The 23,724-nt window shown below is 55.6% G+C and overlaps 1 protein-coding gene across 6 annotated transcripts in view; it reads left to right on the top strand.

Moving 5' to 3' along the window:
- Window positions 1–23,078, top strand: part of SYNGR1 (synaptogyrin 1) — a 31,562-nt gene extending 8,484 nt beyond the window's left edge. The window contains exons 2-4 of one of the 6 annotated variants that reach the window (XM_021091099.2): window positions 13,072–13,309; window positions 14,626–14,771; window positions 19,267–23,078. In XM_021091099.2, coding sequence (XP_020946758.1) covers window positions 13,072–13,309; window positions 14,626–14,771; window positions 19,267–19,422 — 540 coding nt within the window. In that variant the 3' untranslated portion in view covers window positions 19,423–23,078. 6 annotated transcript variants of the gene reach the window in all.
- The last annotated feature ends 646 nt before the right edge of the window (window positions 23,079–23,724 follow it).

Below are 23,724 nucleotides of genomic sequence, written 5' to 3'. Positions count from 1 at the left end.
CGAGGGCTCACAGTCTAGGGGAGGGAAATGGGGCAGAGAAACCACTTAAAATATGGAGATGAGCACAAGACCCAGGGCTCGGGACAGTGGAATTGGTGAGGGGATGGGGCCAGTCAGGTGGAGCCGGGGAGGTGCCAGGCAGAAGGAACTGGGGGGGGGGGGTTCCCACTGCGGTTCGGGGAAAATGAACCCAACTAGGATCCATGAGGATGCAGGTCCCTGACCTGGCTCAGTGGGTTAAGGATCCGGCACTGCCGCCGTGAGCTGTGGGGCAGGTCACAGATGAGACTCAGATCTGGCGTGGCTGTGGCTGTGGCATAGGCCGGCGGCTGTAGCTCCAGCTCAGCCTCTAGTCTGGGAACCTCCATGTGCCGCACCTGCACCCCCCCACCCCTGCCAAAGAAAAAGAAAGAATGGCAGGGATAAAGGCCAGGGCCGAGCCGCATGCCACCCACAGCAGTGATGAGAGGCTGCTGCCCCCATGGGCTGTGAGGTCGCTGTCATATCCTGTCATATCCCCAGTGCCAGACAGCGCCTGGCATCTTGTAAGGGCTCGACGTGTGGGTGAGCGAGGCGGGGAACTGCGCCGCTCTGCCTCCCTCCGTCCACCCACCGTCCACATTTGGGTCTCCAGTCCTCAGGTCTGGGTCTCAGTTCCCCCATTTCTCAGCAGGCCCCCTGCCCCCTTGCGGTTCTGCAGTCCCAGGAGGGAGAAGATGGGGACGCCTTCAGATCCCCAGGCCGAGTCTCAGGCCCTCAGGGACAGGGCCCCTGCCCCGCAGAGCCCACTCCCCACCCCCACACAGCGACAGCTTTGCAGGAAGATTATGGCCTAATCCCCAGCAGGTCGCTTCGAAGGCTGGGGAGCTGGCTCCTGGGCCAGGGAGGAGAGATGGGAGCCCCACCTGCCCCGCCTTGGCCCCGAGGCTCTGCACCAGGCTCCTAGGGAAGTCCAGCGCCCATCACGCGCCCCTGTGTGGCTTCTGCTCTTTCCTTCACGTGACCAAGGGAGGCAGGGCCTGTTCCTGTGAAGGGGGGGCCCTTGCAGCCTGGCTCATCCCTCCAACACACGGCTGCCTCTTCATCCACTCTTTCCCTGGGGCCCAGGAAGCAGGCTGAGGACTACACGGGGACATCGGCAGGAAGGCAGGTTCAGCTTGCCGTGCAGGAGGGGACTTGGTAGCCTTTTGTTATGGAATGAGCTCCCCGTGGTCAGAGGTGTGCGAGCAGAGGTGCAAGCCAAGGATGCTGAGGAGAGAATCGTCCTTCTCCCGACTCTGTGCTGCCTGTGTCTGCCCAGCTATCAGGCTTGCTGTTCACTCCCCCTCGAAGCCTTTCCTGGCCCTCCCTCTGGGTCTGGATGGGAGACATCCACCTGAAAACGGAACCAATAAGTAAAAAATATGTAATGATGTTATCAAGAAAATAAATTGGGATATTGGAGAATATTGGGAGCCAGGTCTGGAGGGCTTCTCTGAGGAGGTGACTTGCATTGAGATCTGGATGTTGAGAAGGAACCAGCAGGAGCCAGCCTGGAAGATGTGGGGAACTCTAGGCATCCCAGGCAGAGGGAACAGCCAGTGCAAAGGCCCTGAGGCAGGAATGAGCTTAGGAGGGAGGTGAGTGGCAGGAAAGGAGTCTGAGAGGAGCACAGGAATCCTGGGGATTGCAGTGGGCAGGGGGATTTCACCGTGGGGGATGTGGTGGGATGGAGCAGGGGGTGACATGATCTGAATTTGGTTTAAAGAGGCCTTTGCAGCGGCAGTGAAGGGGACAGTGCAGGGAGTGGGATGGGGTACATAGAACCTGGGAAGCTGCTGTCATCACCTCGCAAGAGGTAGTGTGGGGGGCCTGGAGGAAACCGAGAGTTGGGGGAAGGATGAAGAAATAGGCCTGGAGTTCCCATTGCGGCTCAGTGGAAACGAATCTGACTAGCATCCATGAGGACGTAGGTTCGATCTGTGGCCTCGCTCAGTGGGTTAAGGATCCAGAATTACTGTGAGCTGTGGTGTAGCTTGCAGACGCGGCTTGAATCTGGTGTTGCTGTTGCTGTGGCTGTGGCATAGGCCAGCAGCTATGGCCTCAATTGGACCCCTAGCCTGGGAACTTCCATATGCTGTGGGTGCAGCCCTAAAAAGCAAAAAAGAAAAAGAAAGAAAGGCCCGACTGCCACGTCGGGTGAGGTTCGAGGATGAGCCCACTCTGGGATCTGAGCCAGCGTGCAGGTGGATGAGGGGCTGGAGGCCGCTGGACGTCAGTCAGGAGAGGCCAGAGGTGAGACCAATGGCTCAAACAGGGGGACCTCAGATCCGCCTTAGGGGATGGAGCTTGCCCTTCAGCCCAAGGAGGGCCTGGTGAGAACTGGGGTGGTGGGCGCCCCCTGGCAGCTGTCTGGAGGTGGCTTGGAGGAGGCAGGAGAAGGGGCTGTCCTGGGCCAGGCCAGCAACACTGCAGCCTGGAAGTGGGCAGCAACAGAGACGGAGAAGTGGAGAGCTGGTGAGCAGGTCAGCTGGCTCAGGGGGGTGAGGCAGGGACCAGGGGCTCCTCCCAGTCACCTGGCTTGGGAACAGGTGTCCTTGTACAGGATGAGATAGAGGGTGCAGCTCAGAGCTGGCAGGACTGGAAGGCCATGGGCTCCCGACCTCATCTGTCTACAGCTTATCTGGGGGAAGACTCAGCAGGTGCCTAAAGCCAGGCCTCTGGGAAGTTCCCTGCAAACAGCAGTGAACTCTGTCCCCACCCCCCCACCCCCACGCTGGCTGGGCCCAGCTCTTCCTGGAGCCCGAGTTAGTCTGATGCCCAGCAGCGGGCCAGGCCCGGCTGCCAGCTCTGTGCACCGCTGTGGAGAAAAGTGGGCCAGGCCCTCCTCACTGTAGGATGGTGACCTGGCTCAGCACAGCAGCATCGCTCCTGGTCTCAAGCTGATCCTAGAGTCTGGGATCTGGAATTCACTTCTTCACGGAGAGGCAGCTGAAGGTTGAGATTCGGCTCACATTCTGGAATGGGTTGAACAGGAGGCCCAGCGCCGTGCTTACCTGCTAGGGGTCTGCCTGCTATGGACTGGCCGGAGTCCAGGCCTGTGGAGCCTCAGCCTTCCTCTCTGTGAAATGGGCTAAGTAAACCTGCTTTGTGGAGATCTTTTGCTGTTGATTTCCCTTTTTTTTTTTAAATTGAAGTGTAGTTGACCTCCAATGTTGTGTTAGTTTCTGGTATGCAGCAAAGTGATTCATTTACACTTATATGTGTATATATTCTTTTTCCGATTCTTTTCCATTATAGTTATTACAAGATTTTTTTTTTTTTTTTTCTGGCTGTGTCCATGACACATGGAAATTCCCGGGCCAGGGATTGGATCCAAGCCGTGGTTGCGACCTGCGCCACAGCTGCAGCAACGCCAGATCCTTCAACTTACTGTGCTGGGCCGGGGATTGGACTTTTGTCCTGATGCTGCAGAGAAGCTGTGGATTCCATTGCCCCACAGCGCGGACTCCAGGAACCCATTTTTTAAAAGACCCAGGATTGGAGTTTCTGTTGTGGCGCAGTGGTTAACGAATCCAACTGGGAACCATGAGGTTTCGGGTTTGATCCCTGGCCTTGCTCAGTGGATTAAGCATCTGGCGTTGCCATGAGCTGTGGTGTGGGTCTCAGATGCAGCTTGGATCCTGCGTTGCTGTGGCTGTGGTGTAGGCCGGTGGCTACAGCTCCAATTAGACCCCTAGCCTGGGAACCTCTATATGCCGCGGGAAGCAGCCCTAGAAAAGGCAAAAAGACAAAAAATAAAAATAAAAAAAATAAAAGACCCAGGATTGGATTGATAAAGATGGTGGAAAAAAAAACAGTTTTGCCCCGGTTTACCTTAGTGCTTTGAAAAAAAACCAAAAAAAAAAACCAAAAAAAACCCACTTCTGTAGTGCAAGGGAAAGAAGTTGTTTCTCTTGTTCCTGCCATCAACCAGCGGCCCCTCTGAGTCCTCCCCCAGGCCAGCCCCCCCATCCTCTCCTGTTTCCGGGCTGCTGGTTCCGCCTTCCCAGGCCCGTCCCCCGTCCCGCAGCAGATCTGCTGTTAGGATGAATCCCTTCCTCCCGGGCCTCTGCCGCTGTGGCCAGCGAAGAATTTCATCCTGGTGTAACTTCCGGTTCTCCGGTGGCTGCTCGGTGTGCTCTTGGCGGTCCCTGCAGATCCGGCCTTAGCAAGTCACCCTGGAGGCCACCTGACACAGAGCACCAGCCCTCCATCCATTCCCTAAGCAGCGGGGTGCCCTGGGTAAGGACGTGGACCTTGTGGAGTCAAGAGCGTGGGTTTCAGTCACATCGTGGGTCTGGAGGGCGACCCCCTCCCTCCTGCCTCAGGCTGTGGGACAGAAACCAGAGACCCGTGCCTGCTGCAGGGGAGCTCCTTCCCACTTGGGGTGGGGAGATGCAGCTAAAGGGTCCTGCGGGAAGTGTGGGGAGACCGCGAGGGTCCGGTGTCGGGTTGTGTGTCCTTGGCAACGCTTCTTCCCTTCCCCGAGCCGCGGTTTCTCCATCACTAACTCTCAGCCTGGTCCCCGGGAGGCTCCCTGTCCTGGCCCAGCCCTGCGACCTCTGGGGCCCCTGGCACACACACCTGCCTTCCCGGATTCTCAGCCTGATCTCGCCCCGACCTGCTCGACCTGCTCAGGCTCTTCCCCTCGCTCCCACAGCAGACCTGTGTCGGCAGATTCTGGTGGCTTTACCTCCAAAGTACACTCAGCACCTGTACTTCTCACCGTCCTGCCACCCACACCCCCCAGCCCCCAGCCCCCTCAACCCTCACCTGGGCTCTGCATAGCCACCCCCCCACACCTCCCCACTTTAACCTTCGCCCCCCTGTCTTTTCTCCACCTTGGCTGGGGAGAAACCAAAGTCTGATCAAGTCACTCGCCTGCTCTTAACTCCTGAACTCAGCCTTCCCCTCCAGTCCCTGGGGGTCAGCTCCTGCCTCCCTCGGTGACCTCGCCTTGCTCGCTCCGCTCCAGCCACACTTTGTCCGCCTCCTCAGTGCACAGAGCTTATTTGCACCCCAGGGCCTTTGCACCTGTGCTTGCTTCTCCCAGGACCATCTCCAGGTATCTGCATGGCTCTGTCTCCCTGCAGCTGGGCTGCTGCTCAAAGGTCACTCCATCAGAGCTCCCCTCCCCCCCAGTTCACCCAGTCTCTGTCCTCCTGCCCTGCTCTGTGCTTCTTGTCAGGACTTTTGTTCTTATTTGCCGGCTCTTTGTCTCCTTGGTGAGAACAGGACCTTGCTGCCTCAGCCTTGCACACTAGGTGCTCAGAAATACTGTCGAATGAATGAACACCCGAGGGCAAGCCCCAGTTCGTGGGCCTCCGAGATGAGGCCGCCCAGGCCTGGGGTGCGGGAGCGCTGGGGGTGCAAGGCAGTCAGCTCCCTGGATAGCACATGCCAAGGAGAGGGGCCATCCGGAGCATAAAGGGAAAAGGGAACAGTTAGTTCTCACCCACGACCTGAGGGTGGGTGTGGCAACCATCTTCTGGGAAGAGAACAGTGGGGGCTCAGGGTGTGAGGCGGGCAGGCAGGTGGCCGGTGGGAAGCAGAGGGAAGGGCGGCCCCAGGAGAGGTGGGCGGGCTGGGTACTTGGACGGCGTTGACCCACAGCCTTAGGAGCTGCGAAGAGGAGGGCAGGTCCCTCGGAGGCTGTTTTGATCTTGTTCCATCCCCTCGTGGGGACACGTCCTCGCCAGCACTTTCCTCCGGGCCTCTCCGAGGACTCCCTGCTCCTCTCCCCCAGGAGGGCCCGTCTTAATGGTTCCTCCTCTTCTGTCCCCACAGCCCCGGGACTTCCACCTGCCTCCTGCTCCCCCTCCTCCCCCAGCCTGCTTCGGGGAGGGGGTCCACCCTTGTTCCCACCTCCAGCTCCCAGGGAGCATGCGTGTCAGGAATTGCCGCTCCAGAGGGTCTTCCTTGTGCTCTGCCTTCTTTCCTGGGGCTTCTGGAGCTGGGAGTTAACCTTCACTAAGTCCTGAAGGCTCTGCTCTGGGTACTTGCGTGTAATTCTCCCATCAGCCCTCTGACAGAGGACCAATCTGAGGCTCAGAGAGGTTAAGTCATTTGGCAGAGGCCACACAGCATGAGCAGCAGGCCTGGGATTTGGGGGGCGCAGCATGGACTCCAACATTGACCCTTTGTGTCTGGCTTCTTTCACTTCTGTCTTCACGTGTTTTTTGTTTGTTTGTTTCATTTCGTTTTTTAATTTTTTTTTTTTTATCTTTTTTACGCCTGCACCTGCAGCATATGGAAGTTCCTGGGCTAGGAGTTGAGTTGAAGGTGCTGCTGCCAGCCTACACCACGGCCACAGCAACACTAGATACAAGCCACATCTGCGACCTAAGCCACAGCTTGTTGTAATGCCGGATCCTTAACCTATTGAGCAAGGCCTGTGATCGAACCCTCATCCTCACAGACGCTATGTTAGGTTCTTAACCCACTGAGCCACACGAGAACTCCTCTTCACCTGTTTAAAGGTTCATCCAGTTACAGCATGTGTCAGAACCCTGTCCCTCTTTATGGCTGAATAATATTCCACTGCATGGCCGTGCAGAGCTTACTTCTCCATTCATCCATTGGACATTTGGGTCAGAATCCTTCTTCACACACAGTGTTATGAACCAGTGGCCTCCAAACCTTGGATCATGCACTCCTTCTGGAAAAATTTTTGAACCAATCCTCCCATTAGATGTGGATTTGAAACCCGTGCCCTATGGTCTGTTGATCTGCAACAAATAGGTGAGACTATACAATGGAGAAAAGACAGTCTGTTCGATAACTGATGCTGGGAAAACTGCACATGTAAAAGAATGAAATCGGAACATTCTGTAATACCATATACAAAGATAAAGTCAAAATGGATTAAAGATCTAAATGCAAGACCAGAAACCCTACAACTCCTAGAGGAAAACATAAGGCAGAACACTCTAAGACATAAATTGTGGCAGTATTTTTTTGGACCTGCCTCTCAAAGCAAAGGAAATACAAGCAAAAGTAAACAAACGAGACCTAATTAAACTTAAAGGCTTTTTGCACGGCAAAGGAAACCATTGACAAAAATGAAAAAACAGGAGTTCCAGTCGTGGCTTGGTGGTAAACGAATCCAACTCAGGAGCATGAGGTTGTGGGTTCAATCCCTGGCCTCACTCAGTGGGTTAAGGATTCGGCGTTGCTGTGAGCTGTGGTATAGGTCACAAACGTGGCTCAGATCCCTCATTGCTGTGGCTGTGGTGTACGCCGGCGGCTACAGCTCCTATTGGACCCCTAGCCTGAGAACCTCCATGTGCCACGGGCGCGGCCCTAAAGAAAGCAAAAAAAAAAAAAAGACAGCCTATTGAATGGAAGAAAATACTTGCCAACGATGTGAATGATAAGGGGTTAATATCCCATGTGTATAAACAGCTCATACAACTCAACATCAAAAACAAACAAACAAAAAACTTAATTAAAAGATGGGTAGAAGAACTGAATAGACATTTTTCCGAAGAGGACATGCAGATGGCCAACAGGCAGATGAAAAGATGTTCAGCATCCCTGATCATCAGGGAAATGCAAGTCAAAACCACCATGAGGAGTCCCTGCGGTGGCGCAAGGGGATCAGCAGCATCGCTGGAGCTCTGGGGTGCAGGTTGGATCCCAGGCCCAGCACAACGTGTTAAGGATCCGGTGTTGCTGCAGCTGCAGCATGCGTCCCAGCTGCGGCTTGGAGCAGATCGCTGGTCTGGGAACCCCATGTGCCACAGGGTGGCCAAAAAAAACCCCCAAACAAACAAACATGAAACAAAAAACCACAATGAGATAATCACCTCCCACCTGTCAGAATGGCTGTCATGAAAATGACAATAAATAATGACTGTTGTCGAGGATGTGGAGAAAAGGGAACCCTCATATACCATTGGTGGGAATGTAAATTGCAGCCACAGTGGAAAACAGCATACAGGTTTCTCAAAAACAAAAAATAGAAACTTTTTTTTTTTTTGTCTTTTTGCCTTTTCTAGGGCTGCTCCCTTGGCATATGGAGGTTCCCAGGCTAGGGGTCGAATCGGAGCTGTAGCCACCGGCCTCCACCACAGCCACAGCAACTCGGGATCCGAGCCACATCTGCAACCTACACCACAGCTCACGGCAACACCGGATCCTTAACCCACTGAGCAAGGGCAGGGATCGAACCCGCAACCTCATGGTTCCTAGTCAATTTATTAACCACTGAGCCACAACGGAAACTCCGAAACTTTTAAAAAATATAATTACCATATGACTCAGCAATCCCACTCCTGGATATTTATCCCCCCCAAATGAAAACATTAATTCCAAAAGATACATGCACCCCAGCGTTCACAGGGGCATTATTTACAATTGCCAAGATATGGAAACAAACTAAGTGTCCATCAACAGATGAATGGCAAAGATATGGCATATATATACAATGGAATACTGCTCAGCCATAAAAACGGGAAATTTTGCCATTTGCAGCAACATGTATGGACTTGGGAGGGTATTATGCTAAGTGAAATAAGTCAGACAGAGACAAATACTTATGATATCACTTATACATGGAATCTAAAAAATACAACAGGCCAACAGGAGTTTCTGCTCTGGCACAGAGGGTTTAGAATCCAACTGTAGGAGTTCGCGTTGTGGCGCAGTGGCTAATGAATCCGACTAGGAACCATGAGGTTGCGGGTTCGACCCCTGGCCTTGTTCAGTGGGTTGAGGATCTGGCGTTGCCGTGAGCTGTGGTGTAGGTTGCAGACACGGCTTGGATCCTGCATTGCTGTGGCTGTGGTGTAGGCCAGTGGCTACAGCTCCGATTAGACCCCTAGCCTGGGAATCTCCATATGCCGAGGGAAGGGCCCTAGAAAAGGCAAAAAGACAAAAAAAAAAAAAAAAAAAAGAATCCAACTGCAGTGACTATGACTTGGGTCACTGCAGAGACGCAGATTTGATCCCCAGCCCAGTGCAGTGGGTTAAAGGATCCCATATTGCTGCAGCCATGGTGTAGGTCACAGCTGCAGCTCAGATTCAGTCCTTCACCTGGGCACTTCTGTATGCCATGCAAACTTCCGTATGCCATGCTTGCGGCCATAAAAAAAATTAATTAATTTAAAAAAATCAAAAAGCTAGTGAATATAACAACAACAAAAAACAAACACAGGAGTTCCCATCATGAAACGCATGGCAGTGAAATGAATCTGATAGTAACCACGAGGATGTGGGTTTGATCCCAGGCCTTGATCAGCAGGTTGAGGATCTGGTTGCCATGAGCTGTGGTGTAGGTCACAGATGTGGCTCGGATCCTGTGTGGCTGCGGCTGTGGTGTACGTCAGCAGGTGTAGCTCCGATTCGACCCCTAGCCTGGGAACCTCCATATGCCACAAGTGTGGCCCTAAAAAGAGAGAAAAAACACAAAAACAAAAACAGACTCACAGATGTGGGAAACAAACTCGTGCTTACCGGTGGTGGGGGGCAATTAGGGGTAGGGAACCATGAGGTTCAAACTATTATGTATAAAAGGAGCTACAAGGATATATTGTACAGCATGGGGAATATAGCCAGTATTTTATAATAACTATAAATGGAGCAGAACCTTTAAAAATTGTGAATCACTGTATTGTCCACCTGGAACCTATAATGTTGCACGTCAACTCTACTTCAATAAAAAGTGGCGATTGGTTTTATATTTATTACCACACAAATATATCCAGTTTGTTATAAAACCCACGTAAAGTGCAGACATCTTATAAAGAGATTTTTTTCTTCATTTTTAAATGATTTTTATATTTTCCATTATAGCAGGTTTACAGTGTTCTGTCAATTTTCTACTGTACAGCAAAGGAACCCAGTCACAATATGTACACATACATTCTTTTTCTCACATATCCTCCATCCCTCTCCGTCGTAAGTGATTAGATATGGTTCCCAGTGCCACGCAGCAGGATCTCGTGGCTTATCCATTCCAAAGGCAATAGTTCGCATCTCTTAACCCCAGATTCCCAGTCCATCTCATTCCCTCCCCTCCCCCCCCCCCTTGGCAACCACAAGTCTGTTCTCCAAGTTCATGAGTCATCTTTTCTGCGGAAAGGTTCATTTGTGATGATAAGATTTTTTTTTTTTTGTCTTTTTGTTGTTGTTGTTGCTATTTCTTGGGCCGCTCCCACAGCATATGGAGGTTCCCAGGCTAGGGGTTGAATCGGAGCTGTAGCCACCGGCCTACACCAGAGCCACAGCAACGCGGGATCCGAGCCGCGTCTGCAACCTACACCACAGCTCACGGCAACGCCGGATCGTTAACCCACTGAGCAAGGGCAGGGACCGAACCCGCAACCTCATGGTTCCTAGTCGGATTCGTTAACCACTGCGCCACGACGGGAACTCCTTTTTTTTTTTTTTTTTGTCTTTTTGTTGTTGTTGTTGTTGTTGTTGTTGTTATGATAAGATTTTTTAAAAGATGCTGCTCGTATTTTCTCCCATACCTGCCCTGAAACCACTACTCATCCTGCATGTTGGCTAAGGCGGAAAATGTGTCTGGTTCATGTTGAAATTATAGTTTCTTTCTTTTTTTTCTCTCTTTTTTTCTTTTTTGTCCTTTTGGGGCCGCACCCATGGCATATGGAGGTTCCCAGGCTAGGGGTCAAATCAGAGCTCCAGTTGCCGGCCTGCACCACAGCCACAGTAATGTCAGATCTGAGCCACATCTGTGACCTCCACCACAGCTCACAGCAACGCCATATCCCTAACCCACTGAGTGAGGCCAGGGATCGAACCCGAAACCTCATGGTTCCTAATCAGATTTGTTTCCGCTGCACCACGACGGGAACTCCAAAATTATAGTTTCTTATTGTGGGAAAATTGGAAAGAAAAGTGAAGTGGAAAATGGACAATAAAAATCCTCTGCAGCCTGCACCTCGGGCTCACTGCAGGCCACACCCGAGGCTCTGTCTTCCTGTTCATGTGTTTGTCTGTTGGGTGTGGGCCTCTTTGTCCTCACAGTTTTAGGGGAGGCAAGAGGCAGGAGGAAAAAGCATGAAGCCAGGTCCCTGGGTTTGAAGCCAGCTCAGCCACATGCCAGCCATGTGACTCTGGACACATTAACCAATACCTACACCTTCCCTGCCTCATCTGCAAAATGCCAGTGATACTGATTGTGTTAGCCAGCTGCTGCCATGTAAGTAAAAAAACATAGTGGCTTATGTATTTTTTATTATCATAGTTTTTATGGCCGCATCTGCAATAGATGGAAGTTCCCAGGCCAGAGACTGAATCTGAGCCACCACTTTGACCTACCGCACGACTTCCGCCACACCAGATTCTTAACCCACTTTACCAGGCTGGGATCGAACCTGAACCTGTGCAGTGACCCAAGCCGATGCAGTTGAATTCCTTTTTTTTTTTTTTTTTTTTTTTTCCCGTGATTTTTAGGGCCACACCCACAGCATATGGAAGTTCCCGGGCTAGGGGTTGAGTTGGAGCTGCAGCTGCTGGTCTATGCCATAGCCACAGCCACAGCCACTCAAGATCGGAGCCACATCTGTGACCTGCACCACAGGTCACTGCAACGCCAGATGCCCAACCCACTGAGCGAGGCCAGGGACCAAACCCGCATCCTCATGGATACTAGTCAGATTCGTTTCTGCTGTGCCACAACAGGAAGTCCCCATAATTGTGTTCTTAACCCACTGCGCCAAAGTGGGAACTCTGAAAATGTAGTGGCTTAAAACAACCAATATTAGTTTTCTTAGTTTCCCTGGTCAGCAGTCTGCTTGGCCAGGTGCCCTACCTTACATCGTGATCTCAGCCAGGGCTGTGGTCTCATTTGGAGGCTGAGGCTGGATCCACGGTCAAGGTCACTTACATGGGGCTGGCAGGACTCAGCCTTGTGGTTTGAGGGGCTCAGTTCCAGACCGCATGTTTCTCCGTAAGGCAGCTCTAAACGTGGGAGCTGCTTCCACCCGATCGAGCAAGTGGCAGGGGCTGAGAGAGGGTGAGCATGACAGAGACCGGAGTCTGTAACCTTCTCCCAGCAGAAGGGACATCTGTCACTGTTTGCCGTATCCTTTTTTTTTTTTTTTTTTTTCTTTTTTGGCTGCCCGGTGGTATATGGAGTTCCCGGGCCAGGGATCAGATCCAAGCTGCAATACTGACCTGCACCTCAGCAACCCTGGACCTTTGACCCACTGGGCCAGACCGGGGATCAAACCCATGTTCCAGCACTTCTAGGAGGCTGTTGATTCCATTGTGCCACAGCGGGAACTCCTGCCATATTCTGTTTAGAAGCAAATGGCTGGGCTCAGCCCACAGTCCAGGGGAAGGAGATTGCACAAGTGCATGAATACCCGGAGGTGGGGTCGTGGGGACTGTCTCTGCTGGCTGCCACCCCAACTGAAATAGACATGTCCTGGGGGCCGTTGGGGGCTTTAAAGGAGGTACCACCTGTAATGCACTAGGGTTGTGCAGCTTGCCTGGGATTGACCGAGTTGTGACTGGTATCTTTTTTCATTGATCGCTCTTTCCACCTGTCAGGGCCTGGGCAACAGGGAAGGGTGGGACCACGGACAGGGCCTGAGACCCCAGAACAGCCCACAGCTCCGCAGAGGGGAGGGAAGCACAAGATGAGGCCAGGCCCGTGCCAGCTTCTGGGGGAGTCATGCTGGGGCACGGGGGCTTGGCAGACTCACCACCCAGAGGGCATGAGACCATTTGTTCTGGGAGGCCGGGTCCAGACCCAGAGTAACCTTGGTGCCAGAGCCCAGGAAGCCCTCTCTGCACCCGACTGGAAGGGGTGCGAGGCCGCACATGCGGTGGGAGGGTCCTCCGTGCCTGCCGCTGCAGAAGGAAGGGATTGACTCCTCCTGGGCTGTGTGACCCTGAGCAAGTTCCCCTCCCTCTCTGGGCTTCCCCTCTGAAATGCCTGTGTAACAGCGGGCCTGTGGCTTTTGGGGGAAGAGGGCTCCCAGAGAGGCAGGCGACAGACCGAGGGCCTAGCAGCCCTCCCCTCCCCGGGGCCGGGGCCTACGGGGGGCTCACACGGCCCCCCCCCAACCCCTGCAGGTGTTCTCCATCGTGGTGTTCGGCTCCATCGTGAACGAGGGCTACCTCAACAGCCCCTCCGAGAGCGAGGAGTTCTGCGTCTACAACCGCAACCCCAACGCCTGCGGCTATGGCGTGACCGTGGGCGTGCTCGCCTTCCTCACCTGCCTGCTCTACCTGGCCCTGGACGTCTACTTCCCGCAGATCAGCAGCGTGAAGGACCGGAAGAAGGCCGTCCTGTCGGACATCGGCGTCTCGGGTGAGCCCCCAGCCCAAGCCCCCCCCCCGCCCCCCTGGCACAGCGGAGTCGGCAGGGGGCTGTCCCGCGTGGTCCCGCTCGTCCGCATCCTCACACACACCTGCCAGGCGGCTCCCGCCCTTCTTCCCATTTTCCAGATGAGGAAACTGAGGTGCAGGCGGGTGAAGGGACAGACTTGGGGTCATAAGGCTGGTAGCAGGGAAGGACGGGCCCAGCGCTGGGCCCGAGACCCCAGAACAGCCCATGGCTCGTGGCGGGGAGGGGAGCACAACGCCCATGTCACCTCGCCTTTCAGCGGCGTCCTCTGGCCCCTGCCTTGGTGGAGCCCTGTGAGAACTAAACAGGCGGTAGCTGAGGGCCCGGGCACACAGTAGGCATCGCGGGAGGTCAGGACCTGGAGCTGGGGAGCTGCTGCCCTTGCCCTTCAGAAACGACCTTCGCCAGAGGTCGCCTGGCCTCTGTCCCCATGAGTTCTGAGGGACTGATTGGAGGATGCTTGGGTTTGGAGCCCGTGGCCTAGAACTGTGGTCTCTGGTCTGTGGCTGGGACCTCCCCCCACTTCCAGGCCCAGGACTCTCAGGATGTGCCAAGCTGCCCGCCAGGGGTGAGGCCTGGGGTCCCTCAGAGTCGAAGGAACTAGAATGACATAAGTGCTTCTCAAATTGTGTTCCCTGGAACCCCGGAGCTCCCCAGCAGAGCCTCTAGGAGGGTCTGGGCTCTAGGCACTGACCACTAGGCACCTGGGCTCTTTATCCCAAGCAGCCTTGGACTTTCTGGGCACACAGAAGTCTTGTGGCTACAAGGCTCGCAATCCCGAACTCTCCAGACCTTGGTTCTGCAAGGGCCCCGCACTGAGACTGCAGACACCATAGAGACGCAGACCCACTGGCCGTGGCGTGCCCTCCTCCTTCCTGGCCTGTTCTCTGGGAGGCAGCAGCGGGCGGGGGTTGGGTGGACGCTCTTCAGCGAGCTGCAGGCCTCAGGGTGGACCACGGGCCAGGGGGGATTCAGCTGGGAGGTCTGTGTTTGGTTGAGGTTAGAGAAACATGGGCCTAGGCTGACGGGGTTTTCTCCCTCCCTCCCTCCCTCCCTCCCTCTGCCCCCCCCCACCCCTGCTCTGGCCTGGCTGGCTCTCTCCCACCCTGCATCTGACCTCTGACTGGCCTCTCTGTTCTCTGCATCTTCCCTGCACTCCCCCCACTCTGATTCCCCCCCCCACCTCTTCCTTGGGGGTGGGGGCATGGGAGACTCCCTCTTGAACCTCCCATCTCACATTTCCTCCCCACTCCCCCGCTTGCCTCGTGTGGACACCCTAGCCTTCTGGGCCTTCCTCTGGTTCGTGGGCTTCTGCTACCTGGCCAACCAGTGGCAGGTCTCCAAGCCCAAGGACAACCCACTGAACGAAGGGACGGACGCAGCCCGGGCCGCCATCGCCTTCTCCTTCTTCTCCATCTTCACGTGGGTGAGTACGCCGCCCAGCTGGCCCCCACTCGCCTGCCCAGCCGGGCCCCCGGGGCTGGTGGCCTTTCAGCAGAACCAGGGACTCTGTTCTCCCTCCCTCCTCAGTGCTTACAGGGTGAGGGGGGGAACTGCTCCCCGAGGAAGAAGACAGCTGCCATTGCCAGTGGGGACAGGCAGGTGGTGACGACAGACCCTGCCTTTGGTGTAGTAACAGGCTCCCCTCCCAGCCACTCCAGTATTTGGGTGGTAGAGAGTTGCTGTCCCCTTTTACAGATGAGAAACCTGAGGCCTAGAGGGCAGGATAAGGCTTCGAGATTCTACACTGGGAAGGAGCCCAGGCTGAGAGGAGACCTGGGTCAAACCTTGGGGCCGCCTCTAATTTTCTGGGCCTCTATCTGCCCGTCTGTAAAATAGGGAGCTTGGATTTGCGGTGGGGCGTGCCACAACCGCAGATGTCCACAGGGCAGGCAGGACCTGAGAAGGCGTGAGTGGGCCAGGTGGCACGTGCACGCCATCCTAAAAGGGCACCCTTTGCCCAGCAGGAAAGGGGACCCACAGAGGCCAGGTCTTCCTGTTTCCCCAGCAAAGCCAGAAATCTGAGTTTCTCTGTATACTCTGATCTTTATGTGTCAGCAATTTATTCAGGTTAAAAAATACATACTGTGCGGGTCAAAAAAAGCCTGTGTTTGGCCCCTCTGGCCAGAGGTCACCCCTTTGCAGGCTCTGGACCCGGTGATCTCAAGCACCCACCTGCGTGACAGCAAGGCTGGCCCCTCTTTCCCACTGGTTCCAGGTCCTCTCGATTTAATTTTTCTCCCCTCATCTCCCTCCTGCAGAGACCTGGGGTGACATAAACCCAGAACCTCATCCCCAAGGTTCTCCCCTCCCCTCCGGCAGCCCCCTCCCCTCCAGGCTTTCTGGCTGTGCGGCCCCAGGCTTCGGCAAGGAGGAGCCCCCCCGGGGTGGGGCTCTCTACTGGCAGCCCTGGCCCCTCCTGCGAAGCCGTGCTTCAGCCAGCCTTCGCTGTCCTCCTGCCTTCCCAGGCCTGTCCTGGCCAGGCTTCTTTCTCTTTTTTGGGACCCCGTGGACCTCCGTTTTCTCCCGAGGGAGGGGCCCGCAGAGGAGGAGGTGGGTGATTGGACCTCAGGACTTCCGGGGGCGGGCCTGAGGGTCTGACTGACAGGTTCCTGATGAAGCCCGCCTTCCTGCTGGCAGCTCTGCCTTTCCCTGTTCTTGGAGGCTGGCCTCATCCCTGCTCTCTTCTGGCAGAGCCTGACCGCAGCCTTGGCCGTGCGGAGATTCAAGGACCTTACCTTCCAGGAGGAGTACAGCACCCTGTTTCCTGCCTCGGCACAGCCGTAGGCCTGCCCTAGTCATGCCCGGTGGCTAGGCTGGGGGGCACCTACTGCCCACTGATCCGCCAGGATGCCAGGCATGCTGGGCAGGGGCAGGCTGGCTTGAGAGGCCGTTAAGACTCACCACCTATTCACTCATTGCCTCCTTTGTGTCCGTTCATTCAGTAAACATTTATTGAGCAACTGTTTTGTGCCTAGTGATGAATCAGGCGTGCCCCTGGCCCCAGGAGCCCGCAGGCTGGGGAGGGAAAGACAAACTGAAATTTTCCCCAGTGCACAGCCGCAGGATGCTGGAGGGTTGAAGGTGGCTCCATACATGGGCCGCTGGGGTGCTGAGCTGTGGGCACAGTGTGAGAGCCTGTCCCACGGCTGCAAGAGCAAAGCCGATTTTATAGTCCCCATGGCAGGTGGCTGCCAAGGGAAGTTCTGGCCAAGGACATCAGAGGACTCTTGGTCTGGCTCTGCTCTCATGGGCAGTGTGACCCTGGACAGACCCCTGCACCTCTCTGAGCCTCAGCCTGCTGGATTGAGGAGTGATAACGGACTGACGTCTCAGGGCTGTTGTGCAGATGAACCAAAGGTTGGCATGGGGCTTGGCACAGAGATGCTCAATAAATGTAGGCTCCCTTGTTCATCCATCCATTCATTCATTCTCTCCAAAGAGGACACCTTCATAATCTCTGCTTTGGGAGTAATTCTACACAGGCTCCCTCCTTGGGGCTCTCAGCTGCCTGGGCGGGAGCCCACCTACCCCTCCTCTACTCTCTGCAGGAATGGAGGAGGTAACGGAGCCCAGACCCCAGAGCAAAGTGTCCCAGGTCCTTGCGCTCTGAGCAGAAGCCCCAGCCTCCCCTCTGCACCTCAGTCCAACAGGGGCTCACACTTCTCCGTGGCTTCTGTCTGTGGCGTCTGGAACTGGATGGCTAAAGGACACCTTGACTCAGTGGGGACAGAGGAGTGACCACAGAGATAGCACTAGGTCTGGAACTGCTATCCCTGGAGGGGTCGCTGAGGTCATCTGCTCCAGCCCCCTGCCTCTGTGCGGGACACCAGCCTGGAGTTATGGGAGGACCACGTCTGTAGGAGTTCCTGTTAGGGACTCATCCTTTCATTCCCAAAGCTCTTGGGGGCTTGCTGATGGCTCAGAGGTGCTAAAGATGTGGCCCCACTCCTGAGGAGGCAGGGGCTTTCCACCCCCCTGCTCCTCCAGGCTCCTGCATCTGAGGCCCCCCCCCCCCCCCCCCGCCCCGCAGCAAAGTGGAACGTACAAGACAGCCACTCCTGACCTCCTCAGCTCACCTCCTTGAGTCCTGGTCTGCCTTTCCCAGGCCCCTGGCACTTTGCTTTAAATAGCCACTTTCCAGGAAGGGCTGCCCCTCTGAGTTTTCTCCAGTGACATAAATCAAAAGGTAATGCCTAGTCACTGGGTTTCTGGAACTTTCTGGAATAAAACACCAAGGGCACTTTGCCCCCTGTCTCTCACCCGTTGACCCTTTTGGGTTCCTGGTTGACTTACGGCCTTGTCAGCTGGCGGATCAAAAGGAAGGAGGTGGTGAGGGCCCTGGCCTGGGAAGGAGCAGGACTCCTGTGTTCCAGTCTGGGTTCTGGCACTAACTTGGCCATAAGGCCTCCCTTTTCTAGGCCTCAGTCTCCCCAGCCCCCAAATAGGGGTGTGTAGAGCATGTGCATCTTTCCATCACAGCCAGATTACCTGGGTTGGGAAGATCTCTGGAGAAGGCTTTCAGTGTAGACCTATAAACATTTTCTTTTAATGACAGATTTAATTCATTCCCTAGCTTGATGTGGTCCGTGTCATTGTCCTTATAACAATGTAATTGCTTTTACTGAAAAAGAATTTCCCACCTATGTATGTATGCTGTAGACAAGTCTTTCCCAACTGGGCCCTATAAAAAAAGAGCTTCTGTGGTTAGAAAAGGTTGGTAAATGCTGTTTGCCATAGTTTCCCCTTGGGGATCCCAGCATACATTAAAGAGACAGGGCTTTGACAGGTCCTATGGTCCTGAGACTTGTTTTACTCTGTTTAACTCAGTTTCCCAAACTCCTTTGATCAAGAGTTTCAGTTAGAATGAGGTTCAGAAGCAAATGACAAAACTCGTAAATAACAGCGGTTGAAACAAACTCTTAGATAGTCTGGGGCTGACATAGTGGCCTCAGAACTTGTTAGTGACCCAGGCCTCTCCCATCCCTACAACTGGGCTCATAGATCTCATGGTCCAATATGGCAACTTGAGCACCAGCTATCACATCTGCATTCCAGGCATCAGGTCAAAGGGTGGGACAGAGAACTTGGGGGTGATCCATTGGCCAGAACTTAGTCATATGGCCATGCCCAGCCACGTGAGAGACAGAATAGCCTTTGAGATGCTGACATTCTCTGTCACACCAAAAACCTGTTTTTTCCATTCCACGTAAAACCCTGAGAACACAGTTTTAGAAGGATGCTGTGGGCCTCTGAGCCATTTTAACGCTCCTCAATGAAGGCTCTGAAGATTCTAGATTTTTTTTTTTTTTTTTTTTGGTCTTTTTAGGGCCGCACCCACAGCACATGGAAGTTCCCAGGCTAGTGGTTGAATTGGAGCTATAACTGCTGGCCTACACCACAGCCACCACACCTACGCCAGATCCAAGCCGCGTCTTTGACCTACACCACAGCTCATGGCAACACTGGTCCTTAATCCACTGAGTGAGGCCAGGGATCAAACAAACCCATGTCCTCACAGATACTAGTCAGATTTGTTTCCACTGAGCCACAGTGGTAACTCTGTAGACTCTAGAATTTTTTGATGACCTAGAGTGATCTCTGGGATTAGGGGATACGAGGCAGGCAGGTGCTTTCTGAAGGTCTTTCTGGCTCGACAGTGTGGTTCTGGGCTGGCTGCAAGGACAGCCTTCCTTCCCAGTCAGGCTTGGTCCCATCTTTGGTGTTTTGAGGATATTTAACCCTCTTTTGCCTGCGTCCTGTGGACTAACCTCTACTAACCCAGTGCTCTTGTCTGTCTCTCCCTTAACCATCCCCTCCCTCCTGTCCTTGTCCCTGCCGGCCCCCGTCCCCAGGCGGGCCAGGCAGTGCTGGCCTTCCAGCGGTACCAGATTGGCGCCGACTCGGCCCTCTTCTCCCAGGACTACATGGACCCCAGCCAGGACTCCAGCATGCCTTATGCCCCCTACGTGGAGCCCAGCACCGGGCCAGACCCCGCCGGCATGGGCGGCACCTACCAGCAGCCGGCCAACACCTTCGACACCGAGCCCCAGGGCTACCAGTCGCAGGGCTACTGAGCTGCAGTGACCACCTGCCCCCGCCCCGCCCCAGTGGCCCCCCTGCCCCTTCCCTCCACACCCAGCGCCCCCGCTCCCCCCCAGGCTGCCCTGCCCGGCACCTCCAGGTTGTTGCACTGAGGCCCAGGGCAGCTTGGGCGGGATGGGGCAGTAAGGTGCTGGGGCTGTCTACACGTGTGTGCAGGTGTGTCCAGCAGGGCTCTGGGGTGTTTGTGTTCATTCCTTGTATCTTCGAGCCTTCGTCAGGCACCTCCTGTATGTCAGGCCTGTGCTTGGCACGAGTGCTGAAGGACAGATGGTCCCCAGAAAGGGGGATGAGCGGCGGAGGAGGTCCCGCTGGTCCCACAGGTGGGCACGGAGGGAAGGATCCCCCAGAAGATGCCGGGGAGGTTTGGCTGAGGGGTGTGAGCACCCACAGGACCCTGGGGGCCGTCACCTGCTAGGAGTGACACAGCCGCCCTGCTAGGAGGGTTGGGGCTGTCTGCCTTTTATGGCCGAGGAAACTGAGGCCTGGAGAGGTCCGGGTCACTCGCCCAGGGTCATGCGGCCAGCCAGTGATGGGGGTGGGGCCAAGCCCAGGCCACCTGACGACAGAGCACCTGCTGTCCCCGTCCTCCCCGCCTCCCCTGATCCCTGGGCGGGGGGCTCCACCGTTCAGTGCTCCTGTCACTCTGAGAGGTCTTGGGGACCTCAGCCCGTGAGACACCCTGATTCTGCTGCAAGCCAGGGGCCTGCTCTGCCCCTGCCCCGCCTGTGCCCCCTGCAGCGGGACAGCCCTGCCTCCAGGCCCCTCTCCCCACACCCTGCCGGCCCCTCCCCGGCCTTATCGGGGCAGGAGAGCCTTGAGGGCTGCCTCACCCCGCATACTGCTCTGAGCTCTGCGCTGTGCGGGTCCCCGCAGGAGCGCCCGCGCCCCTTGGTGGCTTCCCAGGGGACTGACCACTGTCCCTGCCTCTAGGAGAGGCCCGCTAAGTCCCTACCTGGAACTGGGTGGACAAGGAAGCCCAGAGGGGGAGCACCCGGCCCAAGGTCACAGTGAGTGAGTGGCAGAGCTGGGCTTGCTGCCTGGGCTTCTTGGTCCCAGCCACCTAGCGATGCCCTGTTCCCTGCCCTTGTGACCTCCCAGGAAACAGAACTGATCTGGGACACTGTGTCATCTTTCCCTCCTCTGGGATGGCCAAGGACATGGAGCATCCCTCCTCTGGCCTCCCAGAAGGCCTACCACTCGGCCAGTCCCTCTGTGGGGAGACAGGGGCTCTAGATCCAACAGGGCCAGCCTGTGAGCTGCTGCCATGGGACAAACTGTCCCCAAGATGAACGGTGAGAGCCCCTGGGGCATGGAAGGCTTGGGGAGATGACAGGCTCTAGGAGAGAGGATGGCAGGTGTTCCCAAAGGCATAGGAAGGGTTGTGGGGGGAGGGGGGGAATCTTGCACAACATGGGTGCTCTGCTGAGCCTTAAGCAACAGGGAGGCCTTGAAGGGAGAGAGGCAGGGGCGACCTGGGGCCCAGCAGCCACCAGCCGGTGCCTCGGGGAGCAGGCAGCAGGGTTGTGGGCCGCCTGGTGCTGGATGTTCCTACCACCGGCCCCCCCAGGAACCCCAGGGCAGGTAGTGTTTGCTCACTTGTCTCTTGATGCAGCAATTATGAGGCATCTGTGCCCGGAGTACAGAGGGTGGGATCCCTGCCCTTGAGGAGCTGGCAGGCGTCAGAAATGAGCACTAAACCAGCAGCTGCACCAGGGTCCATAACGGGGCGATGCGCCATGCGATTGCCAGACGGGCCAAGGCCCTGTGAGGAGGGACCCTGAAGACAGGCAGGAGTCAGCAGGGCAGTGAGGGGAGGAGAGGGAATTTCCTAGGCAGAGAAGTAGCATCACTGTCCCCACTTAACAGAAGGGGAAACTGAGGCTCAGAGAGTGCGAGTGAATTAGCAGTGGAGTGTGGATTGGGTCTTGTCAAGTCTTCCCAAGGGACAGCAGTGACAGGAGAGGACCCCAGATAATTGAGTGACAGCTGCACGTTGCTGGCTTCAATTTTCCACATCTGGGCAAAGGGCTCTATCTGGTTCTCTCCCCCGGGGGACCCAGGTGGGGACAGGATGGGGTCACGGTGTCTGCCAGGCTGAGCAGTGGAACCTGTACCAGACCAGAGGTTGGCAAAGCAAGTAAGGGTGGGGGTGGGCGCGGCTGCATTTCTAGCAGAGAGAAGTTCTGTGCCCACACAGCATGCTGGGAGAAGTCCTCCCCTTCACCCACTCCCCACCAAAACCCTCCCTTTCTGATGGGCACTGGGAGACCTCAGGGTGCTGCCCATCTGTTCCCCTGGGCACCAACCAGCTGCTGGTGATGCTGGGCTAGAGGGCAGGATACCATTTAAGCTTCACCCAACCCTTGAGTATTTAGTACAGAAGCTCCTTGCCCCCCATAATGGGAACGTTTACAAGACTGTGCCAGGGGCAGGGGGTGCTGACTCTTGCCACTTGGCACTCCCCGCTCGTCCTGGGGTGCCGTCCAGGCAGGATCGCGTGGTCAGGCTGTGCGGTGGTAGGAATGAGAAACAGGATGAGAGATTGGAGGGCAGGGTTTGACTGAGACCCAGAGCTCCTGACTCCCCTGATGGGTTGGAGGCCCTGTGCCATGGCTTCACTGAGGACAGCCCAGCTGGGGACCCCCAGCTCAGAGCCTGTGCTCACAGGCCAGCGGGATCCCCTTTTCCCTCCCTGCTGCTCCGCTCTGCCTCCCCTTTGCTTCCAAGCCCTTCCTTGGAGAAGGGCACCCCTGCACTTTGACCTTGCTGAGTTGGGGCTCCCTTCTCTCATCAGGCACAAGAGAGGGCTGAGGAAAACTGGGTTCCACACAAGTGAAGAGCTGCAAGGACCCTTAGGGGCAACAGAACCTGGGCCGGGAGACAGTGACCTGTCCAAAGTCAAGCCCAGAGCTAGGGGTTCCTGATCCAGGTGTCCTGCTTCTGACGTGACACTGACCCTGCACCGTTACAGGACACCTGCCCGTGTATGGCTCCTAGTCCACCTGGGGGGGGGGGGCGTAACAATTGAGGGACTAATTCCCAGGGTACTGGCATCTGCTCCCCACTGCAACCTTCCCTGGTGATTCTTGATCTTCAAAGACTATTGGGGGTCCCGGGCTTCCCCTATATAACCAAGAGCCCCCACACTACACCTCAGGGGCCCCTAAGCTTGGCCCAAGACCCCTTTGATTCTCTAAGGAGCACAGAGGGGGAGCACCTCTCCCCAGAGTTTATGGGAGGATGGACTTGTCCATCTGTCTCCTGGCGCTGCCCCTTGATGTGACACTCCCATCCCCTGGTGCCCACAGCCCTGGTCTGGGTGGCCCGGCCCTTCCCGCAGCGTTACTGCCTGTGTATAGTATAAATATATATATTTTCTACATATAAGATGTATAATATAAGGCTCCACAAATATATCTCTGTGTGTGCGTGTGTGCAGTGAATGGCGGTCCCCATCCTGGGCCCCCACTCTGGACTCCCCCCACCACCTGGTTAAGTCTCTCAAGAGTGAATCCAGTGGCCCTGTGGCACCCTTCTTTATGACATCCGTCCATTTGTGGTGAACCAAGTGAAGGTGGTGACTTCTGGTGACATAGTAATAAAGTGAAGACTCAATCCCACCAGTGGATTGCAGAGTGTCACGGTGTTTTTTTGTTCTTTGCGAGTGTGACTTGGCGTTGCCCATTCCCTCTGTCTCCCCTGATCTGGAACAGGCTTTATTTGTTCATTATCATTTAGTAAAAAGTAAAATCATTACAGTTGAAGCCAGGGCTGGCCAACATCCCATGCCACTCCCTATCCTGGCCCCCTCCCCAGCCGCCAGAGGCAGCCAAGACTGAGAAGTTGGCCTTCTTGCTTCCAGACCATTCCCATGCTCTTAGGTACACATATGTTTGCAGGACGCTGTTTTAAAAATCAGTGGCCCCGCAGTTCCCGCGCAACAGGATCTTCGGTGTTTCTGCAGCGCCAGGACGCAAGCTGGATCCCTGGCCCAGCACAGTGGGTTAAAGGATCCCAAGTTGCCACAGCTGAGGCCTAGGTCACAGCTGCAGCTCAGATCTGATCCCTGGCCTGGGAGCTCCATATGCTGTGGGGTGGACAAAAACAAAATAAAATAAAAGTTGGTGGCCCTGAGCTGGCACACTATTTATCCAGACCCTGTGAAGTGCCAGACACTGTGCTGGTTCCTAGGAGTTCGACACTGAACCAGGTAGACAGACCCTGTCCTGGCGGGAGTGGTCATCCAGCAGGGGAGATGGCGGGTAACCGACATG

Source organism: Sus scrofa, chromosome 5 (assembly GCF_054392235.1).
Source record: "Sus scrofa isolate SSC_HxYL_T2T_F1_AM1 chromosome 5, Sscrofa_HxYL_maternal_Yorkshire_Landrace_v2.0, whole genome shotgun sequence".
In the NCBI taxonomy this organism is placed as follows: domain Eukaryota; kingdom Metazoa; phylum Chordata; class Mammalia; order Artiodactyla; family Suidae; genus Sus; species Sus scrofa.
The sequence above is the reverse complement of the archived record's forward strand: the minus strand, read 5'-3'. Positions and strand labels throughout refer to the sequence as shown.